Source organism: Pygocentrus nattereri, chromosome 28, assembly GCF_015220715.1.
Source record: "Pygocentrus nattereri isolate fPygNat1 chromosome 28, fPygNat1.pri, whole genome shotgun sequence".
Classification (NCBI taxonomy): Eukaryota; Metazoa; Chordata; class Actinopteri; order Characiformes; family Serrasalmidae; genus Pygocentrus; species Pygocentrus nattereri.
In genome coordinates, this window is record NC_051238.1 from 6,342,937 (window position 1) to 6,365,571 (window position 22,635).

General features: G+C 43.1%; 1 protein-coding gene across 1 annotated transcript in view; it reads right to left on the minus strand.

Annotated features, from left to right (window-relative positions):
- The window catches only part of myo1f (myosin IF), a 71,626-nt gene that overhangs the window by 21,229 nt on the left and 27,762 nt on the right, over positions 1–22,635 (minus strand). The window contains exons 8-18 of the mRNA XM_017686497.2: positions 16,734–16,868; positions 15,251–15,383; positions 13,023–13,219; positions 12,858–12,938; positions 12,605–12,691; positions 11,312–11,398; positions 9,779–9,946; positions 8,213–8,298; positions 8,033–8,114; positions 5,178–5,284; positions 3,179–3,277 (exon numbers count right to left, since the gene is read on the minus strand). Of these exons, the coding sequence (XP_017541986.1) occupies positions 3,179–3,277; positions 5,178–5,284; positions 8,033–8,114; positions 8,213–8,298; positions 9,779–9,946; positions 11,312–11,398; positions 12,605–12,691; positions 12,858–12,938; positions 13,023–13,219; positions 15,251–15,383; positions 16,734–16,868 (1,262 nt within the window). The remainder of the gene's footprint in view (positions 1–3,178; positions 3,278–5,177; positions 5,285–8,032; positions 8,115–8,212; positions 8,299–9,778; positions 9,947–11,311; positions 11,399–12,604; positions 12,692–12,857; positions 12,939–13,022; positions 13,220–15,250; positions 15,384–16,733; positions 16,869–22,635) is intronic.

Genomic DNA, 22,635 nt, shown 5'->3' on the forward strand with positions numbered 1-22,635 from the left:
TATACATGTGACATTTTAAATATTAATGTAGCAGCAAACAACAATTGTCTATGTAAAGACATTAATGATGCAGTGAACCATTTAGTCGTCCAAAGGGTTCTTCGAGTGTTCATGGTTTTATATAGAACAATTTTCTTTACCATAGAACCCTTAAAGAGCCATTCAGATTCAGATTCAGATTCCTTTATTGATCCCAGGGGGAAATTGCAGTTGTTACAGTTGCAGCCATTTATATAAAAGAATAAACACTTTAATAATTTAAAACAATATAGAGAAATTTGCAGTATGTACACGAGATTTAAGTACTTATGAATACAGTAAAGTGGCGGTGATTGTGATAATAAATATGAAACATCTGGTATAAGCAGTTCAACTATTTAAATTATTTAAATTAAGTTAGTGTCCCTCTGAGTTATTGCACACACAATTGTTGTTATTGCACATATGAACAGTTTCGTATTGAGTTTTGTGAATCACACACTGAGGGAGGAGTTATAGAGTTTGATGGCCACAGGTAAGAATGACCTCCTGTGGCGCTCTGGTCATTTCGGTAGAGTGAGTCTTGCACTGAATGAGCTCCTGTGTCTCATCACTGTGTCGTAGAGTGGGTGGAAGCCATTGTCCATAATGTCCTGCAGCTTAGACAGCGTCCTCCTCTCAGACACGGCCGTCAGCGAGTCCAGCTCCACACCCACAACATCACCGGCCTTGCGGATCAGTTTGCTGAGTCTGTTGGCGTCTGCCACCTTCAGCCTGCCTCCCCAGCATGCAACAGCATAGAGGATAGCACTCGCCACCACAGACTCATAGAAGATCCTGAGCATAGTCCGGCAGATGTTGAAGGACCTCAGATGCCTCAGAAAATAGAGACGACTTTGACCCTTCCTGGAGAGGGCGCCAGTGTTCTTAGCCCAGTCCAGTTTATTGTAAATATTTACACCCAGTTATTTGTAATCCTCCACAGTGTCCACACTGACCCCGCTGATGGACACAGGGGTCACTGGTGCCTTGTCCCCCCCTCAGGTCCACCACCAGTTCCTTTGTCTTTGTCACATTAAGCTGCAGGTGGTTCTGCTCGCACCATGCGACAAAGTCCTTCACCGTTGCCCTGTACTCATCCTCAGCTCCCTTGCTGATAAATCCAACTATTGCAGAGTCATCAGAAAACTTCTGAAGGTGGCAAGTCTCTGTGCAGTAGCTGAAGTCTGTGGTGTAGAGCGTGAAGAGGAAGGGAGAGAGGACAGTTCCTTGAGGAATTCCAGTGTTGCTGACCACTCTGTCCGACACACAGTGCTGCAGGCGTACATACTGTGGTCTGCCAGTCAAGTAGTCAACAATCCAGGACACAAGGAGGGCATCTACTTGCATCACTGTTAGCTTATCACCCAGAAGAGCAGGCCAGATGGTGTTAAATGCACTGGAGAAGTCAAAAAACATGACCCTCACAGAGCTGGCTGGCTTATCCAGGTGAGCATATACACAGTTGAGCAGGTAGATGATGGTGTCTTCAACTCCCAGGCGGGGCTGATAGGCAAACTGGAGGGGATCTAGAAAAGGCAGGACTATGGGTCGGAGCTGATCCAAGATGAGCCTCTCCATGGTCTTCATGACATGGGACGTCAATGCCATTGGCTTATAGTCCTTGACATCAACGGGTCGTCGCGTCTTTGGAACAGGAACAATGCAGGATGTCTTCCACATCATGGGGACCCTCTGGAGACTCAGGCTCATGTTGAAGACATGTTGCAGTACTCCACAAAGCTGGGCGGCACAGGCTTTAAGCACCCTGGGTGGACCCCATCAGGGCCTGCAGCCTTGTTGGTGTGGAGTCTCTTCAGTTGTCTTCTCACCTGGTCAGCAGTGAGACACACTGTAGAGGTGATGGGTGGGGGAGGGATGGAGGTGTGAGATGGGCTGTCACGAGAGGGGGGCAGGCTATCAGGAGGGGGAGGGAGGGTGAGTGGTATGGTCTGCTGAGGACTGGCAGCAGAGGGGTCAGGCTGGGGGGGACAGAGCCTGCAGTGTCAAATCTGTTAAAGAACAGATTTAGCTTGTTGGCCCTGTCCACACAGACCTCTACTCTTCCATTGTTGCTGGACCTGAAGCTGGTGATGGTCCTCATTCCATTCCAGACCTCCCTCATGTTGTTCAAATTTCCATTCCAGCTTTCTCCTATATTTGTCCTTCGCCTCCTTGATAGCTGTCTTCAGTTCCCTCTGGATCGTTCTCACCTCCACTCTGTCTCCAGTTCTGAAGGCCCTCTTCTTCTTGTTGAGGAGAGCCTTAATGTCCTTTGTGACCAACGGCTTGTTGTTTAGGTAATATTTAACAGTCCTGGTTGGGACAGTGGAGTCCACACAGAAATTAATGTAGTCCGTGATGCACTCTGTGAGCCCGTCGATGTCCTCTCCGTGCGGCTCACAGAGTGCAGACCAATTAGTAGCCTCAAAGCAATTCTGCAGTGCCTCATAAGTCTCCCCAGACCATCTACTCACTGTTCGCTTTTGTCTCACAGGCTGACTCTTCACCAGCGGCACATAACAGGAGCTGAGGTGTACTAAGTTGTGGTCTGACCTACCCAGAGGGGGGAGGGGGGGAGCAGCTGTATGCGTCCTTAACATTAGCATAAAGCAGGTCCAGTGTTCTTTCCTCTCTGGTGGGACAGTCCACATATTGAATGAAGTGTGGTAGTGCCTTGGCCATAGCAACATGGTTAAAGTCACCTGATATGGTGATAAAGGCACTCAGGTGTTTGGAGACGTGCTGTAGTTGAGTAAATGATGTCACTTGCTGACATTGGGTTGGCAGAGGGGGGAATGTAGACAGAAATCATTTTTAAGTAGACCGATGTCTAACTAAGCACAGTCTGAGAGCAGCACAAGATCATTAGTAGTGCATTGTCGTCTCTTACGGCCAAAAGGCCAAAAGCACAATCAGGTATGCCCACTCAGTCTGGGGATTTGAACTCACAACCTTCTGGTTACTGGCTCACTTCTCCTACTATCTACGACCATTACTGGTCTTTGCTCCTTGCAACTAGAGCACTGTCTGACTTTAAAAAGACAAAAAAGTAAATTATAACAAACTTTATTATTCTAGCACATCTTCAAACTCCAAACTTTATAGCAAACCAGATGGCATGATCACCACTAGTTCTCAGCCATTCTGTTTCACTCACCTCTGTAGAAACTTCTTGAAAACTCTGCGGTAGGCGAAACCAGCACGACGCACTCTGATGTTCTCCTTCAAGCCCAGATATTCCACCTGATGTTTAACCCTGCAGGGAGACACTAATCTTACTCTTACAAAGAAACAATGCATGAGGAATTCAATTTAAAAAATAAAGTGCTTAATTAGTATCAGAATCTAATACAATCCATCTTGAAATATAATCAATACACAGCGTGATTGCTTCAGTTTGCAGTACTTCAACTGTGTATATATATATATATATATATATATATATATGTGTGTGTGTGTGTGTGTATAAGCAGTGACATGTAGAGAATGTGCCAAAATCTAATGTAAAAGATTTATTACATTGAATTAACATTGCTTGAAGCAATCTAGCTGTGCAATGTAGATTTCAAATTAAATTGTTTCCCAATTCTGACACCAATTCAGCATTTCAGTTCACATATTTAAATCCTTGTGTATTGTTTACAGTAAAGAGGTCAAGCAAAGTGGTAACATTGTACTAGAGGTTCTGCCTTTCATTATTCAATATGGTCACATAGAAGCCACATTAATAAAACCATTGTGCTGTTTATGTCCTAATCACACTATTCCTAGTTCTGGGACCTCACCCTGACTATGATTTTTTCTGAGACCTCCCTCTGACTGTGATTGGAGCTAACTAGTGTGTCATTAGTTCTGAGACTTCCTCTTGACTGTGATTGGTCTGAACTCAGTGTCATTAGTTCTGAGACTTCCTCTTGACTGTGATTGGTCTGAACTCAGTGTCATTAGTTCTGAGACTTCCTCCTGACTGTGATTGGTCTGAACTCAGTGTCATTAGTTCTGAGACTTCCTCCTGACTGTGATTGGTCTGAACACAGTGTCATTAGTTCTGAGACTTCCTCCTGACTGTGATTGGTCTGAACTCAGTGTCATTAGTTCTGAGACTTCCTCCTGACTGTGATTGGTCTGAACACAGTGTCATTAGTTCTGAGACTTCCTCCTGACTGTGATTGGTCTGAACACAGTGTCATTAGTTCTGAGACTTCCTCCTGACTGTGATTGGTCTGAACACAGTGTCATTAGTTCTGAGACTTCCTCCTGACTGTGATTGGTCTGAACACAGTGTCATTAGTTCTGAGACTTCCTCCTGACTGTGATTGGTCTGAACTCAGTGTCATTAGTTCTGAGACTTCCTCCTGACTGTGATTGGTCTGAACACAGTGTCATTAGTTCTGAGACTTCCTCCTGACTGTGATTGGTCTGAACACAGTGTCATTAGTTCTGAGACTTCCTCCTGACTGTGATTGGTCTGAACTCAGTGTCATTAGTTCTGAGACTTCCTCCTGACTGTGATTGGTCTGAACACAGTGTCATTAGTTCTGAGACTTCCTCCTGACTGTGATTGGTCTGAACTCAGTGTCATTAGTTCTGAGACTTCCTCCTGACTGTGATTGGTCTGAACTCAGTGTCATTAGTTCTGAGACTTCCTCCTGACTGTGATTGGTCTGAACACAGTGTCATTAGTTCTGAGACTTCCTCCTGACTGTGATTGGTCTGAACTCAGTGTCATTAGTTCTGAGACTTCCTCCTGACTGTGATTGGTCTGAACACAGTGTCATTAGTTCTGAGACTTCCTCCTGACTGTGATTGGTCTGAACACAGTGTCATTAGTTCTGAGACTTCCTCCTGACTGTGATTGGTCTGAACTCAGTGTCATTAGTTCTGAGACTTCCTCCTGACTGTGATTGGTCTGAACACAGTGTCATTAGTTCTGAGACTTCCTCCTGACTGTGATTGGTCTGAACTCAGTGTCATTAGTTCTGAGACTTCCTCCTGACTGTGATTGGTCTGAACATAGTGTCATTAGTTCTCACTGTAACATACAGCCATGAGTAGCTTAATTTAATACTAAAAAAAAAATGAAGACGTGAGCTGTACATATTGTTCAGTAATAGTAAATGTTGGTGAAACGGGACTGGCCTAGAGTCTGGACTCACCGGCTCTCCTCCCAGTCTCTGGGTCTCTTGGTCTCATTGGGTTTGATGCAGCGGATATAGTGTGGAGTGCATTTCATCAGCGTATCAACCAGCTCATTAGCCTGCCTCTGTGGACCAGAGTAACCCAGTCAGTAAAACTGCAAAATAACTGACCAAACTCCTTGGGAACAAAAAGGGCAAACAGGTCAGAGATATTTATATCTGGTATTAAAACCACAACAGATAAAAGTACAGATACACAGAAGTGAAGTGAAAGTATGAGTACTGTGTTAAAAGGAACTGAATTAAAAGTTTGAGTACTGAGACAGTGTCAAAGTTAAAAAGTGCCTAAACATCTTAAGTATATAAAAGTAAAAATATAAATGGTTTAACAGTTTGGTGGTGTGAGATGAGGTGACTAATCTGTGGTGCTAGTTCTCGCATTTTACGTTTGTATGAATTTGGTTAGATGTTTTAACATAAGGAATTGAAATGAAATTCTCCATTCAAGAGAAACGCAGCAACCATTCACAGCAGTTTTGATGGGAACCAGATGTGCCTCTGAAAGCTACAACACAAAAGTGCTGTCTGATGCCTGAGATGCTGTTTTATGAGTTTTGAGAGGGTTTTGGCTTAAAATGTGTGTTTTAAATGCATTGAGAGGTACATGGAGCGTGTTATAAGTACATCAATACTTTTATGAGTATACAAATATTTTATCTTTCCAGATTAGCACTATTTTACATTCACCAAGACCAGAAATAAAATGGCTCCTATCACCACCACTGTAAAGAAATCTGAGTTGGTCATTTTCTCCAAAGCAAACCATTTCACATCAAACCACTCTGAATAACTGGTAACATCTCAAAAACTGAATTATGCAAGAACAAAAAACATAACTTCTCCTCTAAAGTACAAGAATTCAACTATTACTGATGTAAAGTATAAAATCTTCCAAAATAAAGCATACATATAAAGTTCAGTTACTTAAGTCTTTACCACAATCAATAACTGACACAAAAGCCCCAGGAATAGTGGTATGATTATCAAACATACATGGCAGTCCATAAGTAATTGGACAGTGACATGTGTGGGTTTTTTTTGCTGTTTTGGCTCTGTAGTCCAGCAACTTTTATTTGAAATGAAATAATGCTGTACACAATGGCAGCTTTAACTCAGTGAGGTCAGGCGTCTCTTCTGCAATGGCATTTTTTATCCTAATTTACATTTTTTTTATTGATCCTAATTTCATTTCTAGTTTGTTTTTTTTTTATTTAAATCTATTGTTCTAATCATATTAAATTTTTTTTTTCATTTCTATTCTTTTTTGCTTTCCTTTAGAAATGACACTGTATTTTCTCATCTGTAAATCACTTTGAATGATGGCAGTGTACAAAAGGTGCTCTCTCTCTCTCTCTCTCTCTCTCTCTCTCTCTCTCTATATATATATATATATATATATATATATATATATACTTGCATTGCCTTGCCTAGACAGAGTGAATGATAAAGGTATCACAGGCCTTTTTATAGATGCTTGTGGTCTCCTCAATTCAAAAGACCTTAAGAAATTGTTCATTTGGCTCTTTTGTGTCCTTCATGTGCTATTAAAAAGGCCAGTTCTGGACATTAGGTGGCAGTAGGTGACATCCTACTTGGGCACCTCCAACCCCAGCCATATTATTTTCTACCAAATTATTCAAAACTGGTCAAAATTGTTTTGCTGGCTGCAATGACTCCTGATCAGGGCACTAAAAGTTCTTCTTCCTCACAATCACTCACAATCCTGATATTTATACAATTACATTTTTCAAATATTTCATTTTGGTCAAATCTATGTTTTGTGTCACAAACCAAGCACACTCAGCTTGGCTAGATGGCATTTACTTGTTGGATATTTAAGAAAACTTTTTCTTTATGTATTGTAAATATTTCACATTTAAAAATGATATAATTTGTAATAAGAACCATGTTTAACAATGTAATTAAGTGTAAAATATATTTATTGTACAAAACAGTTCAACCACGAACTGAACAGTGTACAGATAAACCTGTGGTGTTCACACATCACGACATGGCAGCTTCTCTGGCTCAAAAATGCTATTTCACATCCAGATTTTTCAAGTCGTTTGTCTTGTATGTGCGTCTTGTTCACTTGCGCTGCATCTCTGAGTGTCAGTTCCATAAATATCACTGCTCATGCTGTCAGTTTTAGCCACTTTCACTGTTTTTTTGGCTTTGTTGAAACAACGGTCAACGAGACCCCACTGCTGAGTGATACAGCTGCCTGTCGGAGGTGCACCGTAGGTGGGGCTAGTGGGTGCACAGGCTGCTATGCTAAAAGCTAAATCGAGGCTAAAGGCTATTATTATGCCAAGACTCTGGTGGTTCCTTCTTCTCTCTCAGTAACATTAGCTTAGTCTGTAAGTGACCGCACAGTGGCAGATGAGTGATTACTGAAAGAAGCAGGTAAGCGGCTCCGTTAGCGTGTTCTTAACACCAAATACTGCCTTTACAGATTCTGCCATGAACATTTTTACAGCTGCTTGTCATCCCACACCACTGATGTGTTGTTAAGTTCTGTCTACGGGTGCGCAAGTACACGTCAGAATTGCTTCGTGGTGTTGGTCCCATCACCGATACCGATACTGCATTTAAGTGCCAGTATCGGCGCACATGCTGCCATGACTGTATTGGTGCAACAGTAGCTATAATACAGAGATCTCTATTTGCCAATTGCTATATTATAAGGCAATGGGAACAATGTGGAAGACAACATATAACCCCACACCCACGTGGAATACCTATATACATTAAACAAGAAAGAAAAAAGTATAGGAGAGGAAACATAATTAACTAAAGATTCTTGGTCTTACTTTGATCTTTGATCCAGCTGTGGTGGGTCGGCCTTTCTTGTCAGTATTGAGGTTTTCGGGGAACAGGCTGCGGATGAAGGCACTGTAAAGAGGAAAGATGTGTTAGTGTCACTTTTATAGAGGTCTTGTAACTGTTGGGTTATTATACCTCAACAGGAGGGCAGAACGGAGAATACTCACTGCTCACTGCTCTGCATCAACTCAATGAGGTCAGGAAAAAGCACGTCTCTGTTTCTCTCACAGAAGCCGCTGATGTCGTATGAGACCTGATTTGGGTCAAGATGGAAAACTCAGTCTAATAAGTTGTGCAGCATTAGGGCTTAAAACCCATGCAACCGGATCTGGAGCAGGTGACCAATTACTGCAGATAACACACTGTAAGAATCTGGTTTCCACACCTTACTAAGCCGTTGCCACGCCTTAGTAAGTTGTGGCTGCACATTATTTTTATTTATACAGAACCTCACCAGCAGGGCTCTCCTAGAAATGATCTTAAATCTAGTCAATACGTCTAATATTTCCCATTTTGAGATGGTTCCACACTTATTATAAGATTATCTAGCTTATATACGGAACTTTTTTACTTGTTTTAGATCATTTCATTATCGACACTGGCAGAATATTTCTGCCAATACAGTGAGATAATTTTACTTGATTAAATTACTTAAGACTTAAGAAAAAAAAAAGTCTAGAAATAGTGAAATAATCTTACGTTAAGCTTAAATCAATCTCAACTGAAGAAATATTAGATTTCTTGACTATATTTAAGATACTTTTACTTGACAAGACACCATTTTATGCAGTGTAATTCCAATTTCTGTGTAATTGGCTGAAGCATCTCCCTATTGGCTTCTATTATATATGCGTTTCAAGTCAAAGTCCTTTTCTATACTTCTCCAAGTTCAAAGAAATGATTGTAATAATAGACTGTATTGTACAGATGTAGCAGATAGAAATGAAAGATGGTTCTTCAAGGGTTCTTTAGTAAAGAAAATGGTTCTATGAACACTCAAAGGACCCTTTGCATGATCAAATGGTTCTTTGCATCGTGAAATCGTTCTTCAGATCGATTTAGAATGTGCTTTGGATGGTTCTACATAGAAGCTTTTTCCGAAAATGGTTCTATATTGCACCAAAAAGGGTTCCTCTGTTGTTATGATGTCACGCTTGTTACAGTAGAAGAACCCTTTTTTGGTGCAATATAAAGCCATTTTCAAAAAACACATTCTCCGTCAATCCAAAGAATGCTTTCATCATGCACAGAACCATTTAATCAAGCATAGGGTTCTTTGAGTGTTCATAGAACCATTTTCTTTACTAAAGAATCCTTGAAGAACTGTCAGTTTTAAGGGTGTGTTTCACAGAAAGTTATTGCCTGGCCTAAATACGTATTTTATACAATGGTCCTTTTATTTTTTCATTAAATCCTGCCAGAGAGGTACATGCAGGGCGCTGGGAAAGTAGCACCACCCAAAAATGTATTTGTTTGGCTTTATGACTATTTAACTATCATCAACAGTACATATAAAAACTAAGAAGGCAGGTGAAGGTACCCTGTGGTTTTGGATAGTAAATAAAGTGGCTACATCTGTTTTGTAGATATAATGACAGTTGGTTCCAACTGGCACTGTACAGAAATTTGAGCTGGTGTTTCTCTACAATAAATCAGCTCAAAATACTCTGATTTACTTTATGTCTATTTAACCATTTAACTTTAATACCAGGTTTACATGCCCCACTACATACCTTGCCTGCATAGTGATGGATAACAAAGCCAGAGTTCCAGTTGTTAAAGTGGTCGTGTGTGCCCACTGCGGCCTGCAGCTTCTGCAGGAGAGTGCCGTCTGCCCCTTCACCCTTGGCATGCATGGTGGCACACACGTCATCAAGTACGCTCATTATACCCGGGGGGTTCTGGGGAGAGAGGCAAACGAATGGAAGTGATGTAAACAGACTGTATTCATTGTTGTTGTTGTTGTTGTGTTGATGTTGATGTTGAAAAAGTCCAAGAGGACGGAGGTACTGAAGGAGGGAAGTCAATAAGCCGGTGACCGGAAACAAAAGTTTAAATCTTGAAACGGCCAATGAAATCAATCCAACTTGTTAGGACTTCAGGATCTGATCCAAAGACCTAGCATGTTAGATTAATTACCAACATAATTAGGAACTGACAGTGAAATCAACCGATCACGTTCTAATCTACAATAGGACTGAATTAGTGATAAAAACCATCACTCTAGAACTTCTGGAAGTTCTGATGGTGAATACAAGCTGTAGTCTAACCAGGTTTCAGTGAAATGTTAGAGATGTAAAATAGTGGCAGCAGCTCTGACTCACTATATATATATATATATATATATACATGCATATGTGAAAGGGTTAACTCTGCTCTAACTCTGCTCTAAGCAGATTTTGCAGCAAGCATAACTGCTGTCCTTGGCAGTTTGCACAAACAACTTGCTCCTCTTGTCCAGAAAACATTCCGTCCAGAACCATTTGTTCCCTTTTGTAGGTAAGATTATTGTACACAGAGCAGAATCCCCCCTCCCTTGGGCAGTTCCTGTGGTCCGTGCGTGTTTCTGTCAGCTTAGCATTTTATGACTGTTAGACAACTTATTTGGGTCCACCCTGTTTGCTTGTAAGCAACTGGGCAGGGCGTGTTTGTATAAAAGAAGGAGTGCCCTTCTTTCTGTGTGCAGAAGACTTAATAAACTCTTTGATTGCTTATGAGAGTGGTTCTGTCTTCCTGCACCGAGCGCGCTCGCTGCTACTGAGAGATTCTACTGGGCAGGTGTTATCCGCTCTCTGGTTCCTCTTCCACGATCGGACCCAAATCGGTCGGTCCTTACAATATGTTAATGTCTTTTATAAGCTGTACATATAACATATGGAATGTTTTTACGAGTTTCAAACATCTGTGTTTAATTAGGAAGAGCCAAAAAATGTTCATGCACACCAGCATTAGCTTAGTGCTAACATACTACAAGAAATCCCATAGAGGTGCAAGTAGAAACTGGCATTTTTGTAGTGTTTTTTCCCCTCCTCTTTTTTCTGGGTTTTGAAATTGATGACCCAAATTGAAAGACTAGCTCTAAAAGGTCTGAAACTACAATTTCAATCGTAATCAACTTTAATCTATAAGGGTGTAATATATATATACACATAATATATCATATATTGTAAACAGTTTCTATATGTTGATCACATGAAGTTCAATCACCATAGATAAATGGCTACAGACTGATGATTTTGGGATTTTTTAATGTTTGTTGTGCTTACCAATTTATTTTCAATGAGGTCACACACTATTTTGTTGTTGAAGTATTCAATAGGCGTCCATTTGATCCCCTCCTGGACGTATTCTTCCTGTTGCAAACAGAAGGAACCATATAAAACAGACTTCAGCTCTGACCAACAATACGATTAAAACGCTCTCAAACATATTACATTGTTCATGGGAAATTCCACAGATTTTTCTAAATTTCCGCATAATCATGTGGTTGAGATGTAAACAAAGTCAGAGTGGTTTGGTGTAAAATGCTCTTTTATAGAGAAAATATCCAAGTTAGAATTGTTTAGAATGGTTGTGATAGGAACCAGACATCTGAAGAGTTTAATTTTTATTTAGTTTTTTTAGTTATTCTTCAATTTACCACTTTTTTACCATTAACAGCATTATAGGGGGCAGTCATAGGCTGGAGGTTAGGGCACCAGCCTCGTGACCGGAAGGTTGCCTGGTTCGATCCCCAGAGCCGACAGCGTCCTTGAACAAGACACCTAACCCCCACCTAACCTAACCTAACACCTAATCCGCGCTGCGGATTGGGCTGCCCACCGCTCCGCGCAAGTGTGCTCGCTGCCCCCTAGTGTGTGTGTGTGTGTGCTCACTAGAGTGTACGTGGTGTTTCACTTCACTGATGGGTTAAATGCGGAGGTGAAATTTCCCCGTTGTGGGACTAATAAGGGTGTCTTAATCTTAATATATACAACTATATACAAATTCATGTCAGAGAGTTCCTCTACATTTTATATCAAACCATAATGAAAAAATGACTTTTTACATTTCAATCACTGAATTATGTAGCAATTTTTAAAAATCTGCAGGATTTCCCTTAAGATCAAGGATGCATATGAACTCTTACTCTGATTTCTTTCAGATTTCTCAGTCTGCGTGTGGGTGAGAACAGATAGCAGTACCAGAAAAATGCGAGCAGCGTCACCACAGGACGCAGCAAAACACTTTTGGAGCAGCGCTGAAACCAAATACATGCTGGACGCAATTGAGGACGTCATTTTTCTCAATCCTCTAGATGATGTATGTGCATATTTTCAGGTAAAGTGGCACAGTTGGTTTTTTTAAAGCTGCATGAAGTTTGAGTTTTACATTATGTTTACGTCACGTCTTCAGCTGCGAGTTTATTGGCTGGTTACAAAGCAGAAATCTGATTACTGTGGAGTTTCACCTTATCTGATTACTCAATGGAAGTACGGACAAAATCTGATTTTCTGCAGTTATTGGATTATTAAGGGCATGTCAACCCGCTCAGTGTTAATGACAGGGTTTGTGTGTACCTGCTCTGCCTTCAGGGTCAGCTCAATAAAGATCTGCTGCAGTTTTTCATTCACAAAGTTTATACAGAACTGCTCAAAGCCGTTCCTCTGCAGGGAGACAGACAGACAGACAGACACATGCATGATATAAAATACCTCTACAAACTGCAGTTACTAGAACATTCACATATTGTTATATTAACAATGTAATAATGTAATATAATCCAGAAGACTGAAAGAGGGCTAAAAAAGCAAAGTGAACTCATCAGGTCACCTGAAAAATCTCAAATCCATAAATATCTAGAACTCCAACGCTGAACTCTTCAATGGGCTTCTGCATGGCTTTGTTTATGGCCTGGTCAGATTGGAAACAATAAAATCAGCCACCATTCAAAACTCCTATTAGAAATGCTCAGAGCCTGTAATCATGCTGCCTGACCTCCACCAAGTAGTCGAACAGACGGGCATACAGGGCCTTAGACAGGGCATCACGGGTGTAGCAGGCCTGCTCCTGGTTCAGGGTCACGTTGATGGACTCGGATTTACCCCCCCATTTGGAGTCCATCTTGCGGCTGGTCAACTTCTCCTGAAGCCAGTTCTGGTCGATGCCCAGCAGGTACGCAGGGAAGGCCAACACTGACCAGCACCAAGAGAACGAGAAAAAAAAATCACATTGAAGTTACATAAATTCTCAAAGTTAAAACCAGCATGCTAGACATTTAGTTCCAACTCAAAGAACAGCTAATTAAGCCCTTTGAGTGCATCTACACTTACTGAGCACTTTATTGCAAACAGATACCTTACACTTCCACTCACTGGCCACTTTATTGGAAACAGCCACTTTACGCTTCCACTCACTGGCCACTTTATTAAAAACTTCTTCCTTGTGCTTCCACTTTCTTTTGAAAAATATAGACTAAAGTCATATTTGAAAAATGATCTCTTTTTCTACCTTATAGGTCCACTGTTGTCTATCTGCTGCTCCGCAAACTATCAGCTGCCCTCTACTCCATTCTTTCAGGTTCAATTTCTGACCACAAGACTTTTGCTGACCTGATATTATTTAGGTGGTGGTCCATTCTTAGCACAGCAGTGACACTGATGTGTTTCAGGTACAGCTGGGGATTTTACACATTGTGTCAGTGTGTCAGGCGAAGTGTGCTCCACCACCAAGAAAGGCTCTTCTAGCCCTTCAGGCGTGGGCAGTAGCCATCCTCTCACTGCTCTCATGGGCAGTTTCCTCTTTCGGTCGTGGGCTTTGTGGACAAAAACAGCCCACGGATGAGGGGCCAGAGTGGTTAACACAATTTGTGCATCAGCAGCGAGCTGCAGTTTGTCACTGTGGAGTGAAAAGCGAGGGGTTTTCAATAAAGTGGCCACATGGTGTACATATTAGGGCCGGATGTATTGAATCAGGGCTGGAACTGTATAGTGTGAGACTGGTGTGAAGCACTGCGGCATTAAAGAGATATTTTACCCAAAAAGCTGATGCTGCTAAATGATGAAGGTTGATAGTAGCAGGTGAACCAGATGGAAATGACCTCATGCTGTTTGCTTATGTGGTTTTCACACATCAGCTAGACATGCATTTCCTGAAGGCAATGCCGGGTTTGCAAAGCAAGAAAATAAGATAAAAGAAAGAAATTGAGATATTGTGACAATGCTTCGCCAAACCCCGCGAGCAGACACCGGGTCAACGGGTAGGTTGTGACTGAATGGGTGTGTAAGGTTCAGATGTAGGCTGGACAACTCTTCTTGTTGTCGTGATTCTTTGCAAACCGTGAGTGATTTATTTCCAATGTGCAAAACATATAAAAGAAAAACTGTGCAAACCCAAAATAAATGGTGGTTAAAATGTTGACCCAACTTGATAGCAGTACAGGTAAGTATAATTAGGCCATAGAACTTTACTTTCAGCTTGGCTCTACTTGCTTTCCCTCAGCTTCCTCTCAATCTGAGGTCAGTATCTTCAAGCTAGCCTCTCTACTGAACCTTTCCCATACCTCTTATAGGCTTAGCCCCACCACTGCATTCTTCACTTTGCACTACGTTTTGTGATGCAAGTCTTGGATGCAGCTGCTCGGCCATGGAAACCCATGAAGCTCTCTACGCTGTTCTTGAGCTGATCTGAAGGCCACATGAAGTTTGGAGGTCTGTAGTGATTGACTCTGCAGAAAGTCGGCGACCTCTGCACACTATGCCCCTCAGCATCCGCTGACTCTGCCCTGTCATTTTACGTGGCCAACCACTTCGTGGTTGAGTTGCTGTCGTTCCCACTCGCTTCCACTTTGTTATAATCCCACTGACAGTCGACTGTGGAATATTTAGTAGTGAGGAAATTTCACGACTGGACTTGTTGCACAGGTGGCGTCCGATCACGGTACCACGCTGGAATTCTCTGAGCTCCTGAGAGCGACCCATTCTTTCACTAATGTCTGTAGAAGCAGTCTGCAGGCCTAGGGGCTTGGCTTTATACACCTGTGGCCATGGAAGTGATTGGAACACCTGAATTCAATGATTTGGATGAGTGAGTGAATACTTTTGGAAATATAGTGTACATTGTATGTACTTTGATGTAAATAAACAAAAAAAAAACATACTGGCTGTGTCATAATAAACCAGTAGTAAAGACACGTCTGGGAAACAGTGCTGGATCTTTCCACTCACAGTCTGGGCTCTCCACCTGGCCGTAGTTTCCAGCCTCAATGAAGCTGATGTTGCCCAGGTGTAAGATTCCCGCCACAATATGCAGGGCCTGCATCTGACAGTCTCCCGGGATGCCAATCACCTGCATGGCTTCCTGCAACACAATCATTACCAGCCGGTTCATGATCCGTGACATCATCAACAAAGAACACGCTTCATCAAAGAGGAACATGCATGTACTCAAATCTAATCTCTCTGCCTGTCTATATCTATATATAGGCTGTAGGTTGTGTCTCTAGACTGTATGTAGTGTTTATTTTGTTTATAGACACTATATAGATACATATATAATCACATACATATGAAACATAGTATAGAAGTAATTACTTATATATTTACATTTACGGCATTTGGCTGACGCTCTTATCCAGAGCGACTTACAATTTGATCATTTTACACAGGCAGGCCAAGGCGGTGTTAGGAGTCTTGCCCAAGGACCCTTATTGGTATAGTGTAGGGTGCTTGCCCTGGTGGGGGATTGAACCCCAGCACACTAGCCAACCACATATATTACAATGTATAATGTACAATTCCATTCTGTTGTTATATAATCTTGTTTCTTCTCACTGGTCACTTTAACAGAAATACCAAACTTGCATGTGCACTCACTGGCCACTTTATTAGAAACATCTACCTACTACATGTGTTCACATGCAACGTTATGCCCCGAACCAGCACAAGTGATCATGTTTTTTTTCATGTGATGCTTTTTTTTTTATTGAGTTTCTAAAAAACATTTTTGAACCATATTTTTCTGCCTTATAGGTCTACTATATAGGAGTTCAGTTACTGTACTGTAGTCCATCTGTCGCTGCATAACTTATCAATTGCCCTATAGCCCAGTACCTACAGGTCAGTTTCTGACCACAGGACTTTTGCTGACCGGATATTATTTATGCAGTGGTCCATTCTAGGCACATCAGTGACACTGATGTGTTTCAGGCACAGCTGGGGTTTTTACACACTTCACTATCAGTGACAGACTGAGTGTGGTCCACCACCAAGAGTGGCTCTTCTAACCTTTCATTTGTGGGGAGTAGCCCAGTAGCTTTCAGTCATGGGCTTCGTGGTCAGAAACACGATGAGGGGGATGAGGGGCCACGGGTTGGCTAACACAATTTGTCAATTTATATCACAATAACCAGGTGAGCTGCAGCTACAAGGGAGCGGTTTCTAATAAAGTGGCCACCGGGTGCACACATTAGAGCTGGGTGTGTTGGACCGGGGCTGGAACTAAACTCCATAGTGTGACTAAACTCCAAGACTTGTGTTGATATTTCATTCAAAAACTGATGCTGCTAAATGATGAAGGTTCATAGTAGCAAGTGATGCATTAAACGGCCAGTATGTTCACTAAGGCAACAAGTTAACCATCTAACCAGAACAATATTTGGAACCGTAAATCCAGAAATTCACAAGATATTTTAATATTTATTATTATTACCATCGTCTCCTGAAACTCTTTGCTGTCATTGGTGCCGTCCACTTTGTAGGTGCCAGACTGGTTCAAGTAGTTGTAGTAGTCTGGGGTCATGATACCCAAAGCTTCTTTCTGCTGTGCTGATGACCCCTCGATTAGCTGGAACCAAAAACAACCAGCTTCAATAAAGTTACAAACACCAATATCCCTAAACGTGTAGTAGGTGTACAGCAACTGTGAGTGACTGTTGGGGGATTCTAGAGCGTTTCCCTCATTCACACCATTCAAGAATGTCATCCCTTCACATTGCTCTAGAATGTCCTCCCAGTCATACTGTTCTAGTATGTTCTCCCAAGCATATTGTTCTAGTGTTGCCCTCTCAGTCATGCTGTTCCAGAATGATCTCCTCCATTCACACTGTTGTAGAACGTCTTCCGTGTCATGCTTTTCTAGTATGTTCTCCCAAGCATATTGTTCTAGAATGACTTCTCAGTCATACTGTTCTAGAATCAACTGCACAAGCATGGTGTTCTAGAATGTTCAAGGATGTCTTTAACGATTCAGACAGCTCTGGAACTGTATGATGAGGAGGACACTCTGGAACAGTATGAATGGAGAGAACATTCATTTTCTTCTCATTTACCTAATATACTGCTCTCAATCATTTGCAGTGTTCTAGAATGCTTTCCAGCATAAATGTCGGGTCAGCGTAAATGTAGGGGCAGTGTAAATGTAGGGGCAGTGTAAATGTTGGGTCAGCGTAAATGTTGGGTCAGCGTAAATGTAGGGGCAGTGTAAATGTTGGGGCAGTGTAAATGTAGGGGCAGTGTAAACGTTGCGTCAGCGTAAATGTAGGGGCAGTGTAAATGTCAGGTCAGTGTAAACGACGGGTCAGCACAAACGTCGGGGCAGCGTAAATGTAGGGGCAGTGTAAATGTTGGGGCAGTGTAAATGTTGGGGCAGTGTAAATGTCGGATCAGTGCAAACGTCGGGTCAGCGTAAATGTAGGGGCAGTGTAAATGTAGGGGCAATGTAAATGTCGGATCAGTGTAAACGTTGCGTCAGCGTAAATGTAGGGGCAGTGTAGATGTCGGGTCAGCATAAACGTCGGGTCAGCGTAAATGTCAGGTCAGAGAAAATGTAGGGGCAGTGTAAATGTCAGGTCAGCATAAACGTCGGGTCAGCGTAAATGTCAGGTCAGCGTAAATGTAGGGGCAGTGTAAACGTCGGGTCAGCGTAAATGTCAGGTCAGCGTAAATGTAGGGGCAGTGTAAACGTCGGGTCAGCGTAAATGTCAGGTCAGCGTAAATGTAGGGGCAGTGTAAACGTCGGGTCAGCGTAAATGTCGGGTCAGTGTAAATGTTGGGTCAGTGTAAACGTCAGGTCAGCGTAAATGTCAGGTCAGTGTAAATGTAGGGGCAGTGTAAACGTCGGGTCAGCGTAAATGTAGGGGCAGTGTAAATGTCGGGTCAGTGTAAATGTTGGGTCAGTGTAAACGTCGGGTCAGCGTAAATGTAAGGGCAGTGTAAATGTAGGGGCAGTGTAAACGTCGGGTCAGCGTAAATGTAGGGGCAGTGTAAATGTCAGGTCAGTGTAAACGACGGGTCAGCATAAACGTCGGGTCAGCGTAAATGTAGGGACAGTGTAAATGTCGGATCAGTGTAAACGTCGGGTCAGCGTAAATGTAGGGACAGTGTAAATGTCGGATCAGTGTAAACGTCGGGTCAGCGTAAATGTAGGGGCAGTGTAAATGTAGGGGCAGTGTAAATGTCGGGTCAGTATAAACGTCGGGTCAGCGTAAATGTAGGGGCAGTGTAAATGTCAGGTCAGCATAAACGTCGGGTCAGCGTAAATGTCAGGTCAGCGTAAATGTAGGGGCAGTGTAAACGTCGGGTCAGCGTAAATGTCAGGTCAGCGTAAATGTAGGGGCAGTGTAAACGTCGGGTCAGCGTAAATGTCAGGTCAGCGTAAATGTAGGGGCAGTGTAAACGTCGGGTCAGCGTAAATGTCGGGTCAGTGTAAATGTTGGGTCAGTGTAAACGTCAGGTCAGCGTAAATGTCAGGTCAGTGTAAATGTAGGGGCAGTGTAAACGTCGGGTCAGCGTAAATGTAGGGGCAGTGTAAATGTCGGGTCAGTGTAAATGTTGGGTCAGTGTAAACGTCGGGTCAGCGTAAATGTAAGGGCAGTGTAAATGTAGGGGCAGTGTAAACGTCGGGTCAGCGTAAATGTAGGGGCAGTGTAAATGTCAGGTCAGTGTAAACGACGGGTCAGCATAAACGTCGGGTCAGCGTAAATGTAGGGACAGTGTAAATGTCGGATCAGTGTAAACGTCGGGTCAGCGTAAATGTAGGGACAGTGTAAATGTCGGATCAGTGTAAACGTCGGGTCAGCGTAAATGTAGGGGCAGTGTAAATGTAGGGGCAGTGTAAATGTCGGGTCAGTATAAACGTCGGGTCAGCGTAAATGTAGGGGCAGTGTAAATGTCGGGTCATTGTAAACGTCGGATCAGAGTAAATGTAGGGGCAGTGTAAATGTCGGGTCAGCATAAACGTCGGGTCAGCGTAAATGTCAAGTCAGAGTAAATGTAGGGGCAGTGTAAATGTCGGGTCAGCGTAAACATCAGGTCAGCGTAAATGTAGGGGCAGTGTAAATGTCAGGTCAGCATAAACGTCGGGTCAGCATAAATGTCAGGTCAGAGTAAATGTAGGGGCAGTGTAAATGTAGGGCAGTGTAAATGTAGGTCAGAGTAAATGTAGGGTCAGAGTAAATGTAGGGTCAGCGTAAATGCTGGGCCAGTGTAAATGTAGGGTCAGAGTAAATGTAGGCTCAGCGTAAATGTAGGGTCAGCGTAAATGCTGGGCAAGTGTAAATGTAGGGTCAGCGTAAATGCAGGGCCAGTGTAAATGTAGGGTCAGAGTAAATGTAGGGTCAGCGTAAATGCTGGGCCAGTGTAAATGTAGGGTCAGAGTAAATGTAGGGTCAGCGTAAATGCTGGGCCAGTGTAAATGTAGGGTCAGAGAAAAGGTAGGGTCAGCGTAAATGCTTGGCCAGTGTAAATGTAGGGTCAGAGTAAATGCAGGGCCAGTGTAAATGTAGGGTCAGAGTAAAGGTAGGGTCAGCGTAAATGCTGGGCCAGTGTAAATGTAGGGTCAGAGTAAAGGTAGGGTCAGCGTAAATGCTGGGCCAGTGTAAATGTAGGGGCAGTGTAGATGTCGGGTCAGCATAAACGTCGGGTCAGCGTAAATGTCAGGTCAGAGAAAATGTAGGGGCAGTGTAAATGTCAGGTCAGCATAAACGTCGGGTCAGCGTAAATGTCAGGTCAGCGTAAATGTAGGGGCAGTGTAAACGTCGGGTCAGCGTAAATGTCAGGTCAGCGTAAATGTAGGGGCAGTGTAAACGTCGGGTCAGCGTAAATGTCAGGTCAGCGTAAATGTAGGGGCAGTGTAAACGTCGGGTCAGCGTAAATGTCGGGTCAGTGTAAATGTTGGGTCAGTGTAAACGTCAGGTCAGCGTAAATGTCAGGTCAGTGTAAATGTAGGGGCAGTGTAAACGTCGGGTCAGCGTAAATGTCGGGTCAGTGTAAATGTAGGTCAGAGTAAATGTAGGGTCAGAGTAAATGTAGGGTCAGCGTAAATGCTGGGCCAGTGTAAATGTAGGGTCAGAGTAAATGTAGGCTCAGCGTAAATGTAGGGTCAGCGTAAATGCTGGGCAAGTGTAAATGTAGGGTCAGCGTAAATGCAGGGCCAGTGTAAATGTAGGGTCAGAGTAAATGTAGGGTCAGCGTAAATGCTGGGCCAGTGTAAATGTAGGGTCAGAGTAAATGTAGGGTCAGCGTAAATGCTGGGCCAGTGTAAATGTAGGGTCAGAGTAAAGGTAGGGTCAGCGTAAATGCTTGGCCAGTGTAAATGTAGGGTCAGAGTAAATGCAGGGCCAGTGTAAATGTAGGGTCAGAGTACAGGTAGGGTCAGCGTAAATGCTGGGCCAGTGTAAATGTAGGGTCAGAGTAAAGGTAGGGTCAGCGTAAATGCTGGGCCAGTGTAAATGTAGGGTCAGAGTAAATGTAGGGTCAGCATAAATGTAGGGTCAGCGTAAATGCTGGGCCAGCGTAAATGCTGGGTCAGCGTAAATGTAGGGTCAGCGTAAATGCTGGGCCAGTGTAAATGTAGGGTCAGCATAAATGCTGGGCCAGTGTAAATGTAGGGTCAGAGTAAATGTAGGGTCAGCGTAAATGCTGGGCCAGTGTAAATGTAGGGTCAGAGTAAATGTAGGGTCAGCGTAAATGCTGGGCCTGTGTAAATGTTGGGTCAGTGTAAACGTCAGGTCAGGGTCAGAGTAAATGTAGGGTCAGCGTAAATGCTGGGACAGTGTAAATGTAGGGTCAGCGTAAATGTAGGGTCAGCGTAAAGGTAGGGTCAGCGTAAATGCTGGGGCAGTGTAAATGTAAGGGCCAGTGTAAATGTCGGGTCAGTGTAAACGTCGGGTCAGCGTAAATGTAGGGGCAGTGTAAATGTCGGGTCATTGTAAACGTCGGATCAGAGTAAATGTAGGGGCAGTGTAAATGTCGGGTCAGCATAAACGTCGGGTCAGCGTAAATGTCAAGTCAGAGTAAATGTAGGGGCAGTGTAAATGTCGGGTCAGCGTAAACATCAGGTCAGCGTAAATGTAAGGGCAGTGTAAATGTCAGGTCAGCATAAACGTCGGGTCAGCATAAATGTCAGGTCAGAGTAAATGTAGGGGCAGTGTAAATGTAGGGCAGTGTAAATGTAGGTCAGAGTAAATGTAGGGTCAGAGTAAATGTAGGGTCAGCGTAAATGCTGGGCCAGTGTAAATGTAGGGTCAGAGTAAATGTAGGCTCAGCGTAAATGTAGGGTCAGCGTAAATGCTGGGCAAGTGTAAATGTAGGGTCAGCGTAAATGCAGGGCCAGTGTAAATGTAGGGTCAGAGTAAATGTAGGGTCAGCGTAAATGCTGGGCCAGTGTAAATGTAGGGTCAGAGTAAATGTAGGGTCAGCGTAAATGCTGGGCCAGTGTAAATGTAGGGTCAGAGTAAAGGTAGGGTCAGCGTAAATGCTGGGCCAGTGTAAATGTAGGGTCAGAGTAAATGCAGGGCCAGTGTAAATGTAGGGTCAGAGTAAAGGTAGGGTCAGCGTAAATGCTGGGCCAGTGTAAATGTAGGGTCAGAGTAAAGGTAGGGTCAGCGTAAATGCTGGGCCAGTGTAAATGTAGGGTCAGAGTAAATGTAGGGTCAGCATAAATGTAGGGTCAGCGTAAATGCTGGGCAAGCGTAAATGCTGGGCCAGCGTAAATGTAGGGTCAGCGTAAATGCTGGGCCAGTGTAAATGTAGGGTCAGCGTAAATGCTGGGGCAGTGTAAATGTAGGGTCAGAGTAAATGTAGGGTCAGCGTAAATGCTGGGCCAGTGTAAATGTAGGTCAGAGTAAATGTAGGGTCAGCGTAAATGCTGGGCCTGTGTAAATGGAGGGTCAGAGTAAATGTAGGGTCAGCGTAAATGTAGGGTCAGAGTAAATGTAGGGTCAGCGTAAATGCTGGGCCAGTGTAAATGTAGGGTCAGAGTAAAGGTAGGGTCAGCGTAAATGCTGGGCCAGTGTAAATGTAGGGTCAGAGTAAAGGTAGGGTCAGAGTAAATGCAGGGCCAGTGTAAATGTAGGGTAAGAGTAAATGTAGGTTCAGCATAAATGCTGAGCCAGTGTAAATGTAGGGTCAGAGTAAATGTAGGGTCAGCGTAAATGCTGGGCCAGTGTAAATGTAGGTTCAGAGTAAATGTAGGGTCAGCGTAAATGCTGGGCCAGTGTAAATGTAGGGTCAGAGTAAATGTAGGGTCAGCGTAAATGCTGGGCCCGTGTAAATGTAGGGTCAGAGTAAATGTAGTGTCAGCGTAAATGCTGGGTCAGTGTAAATGTAGGGTC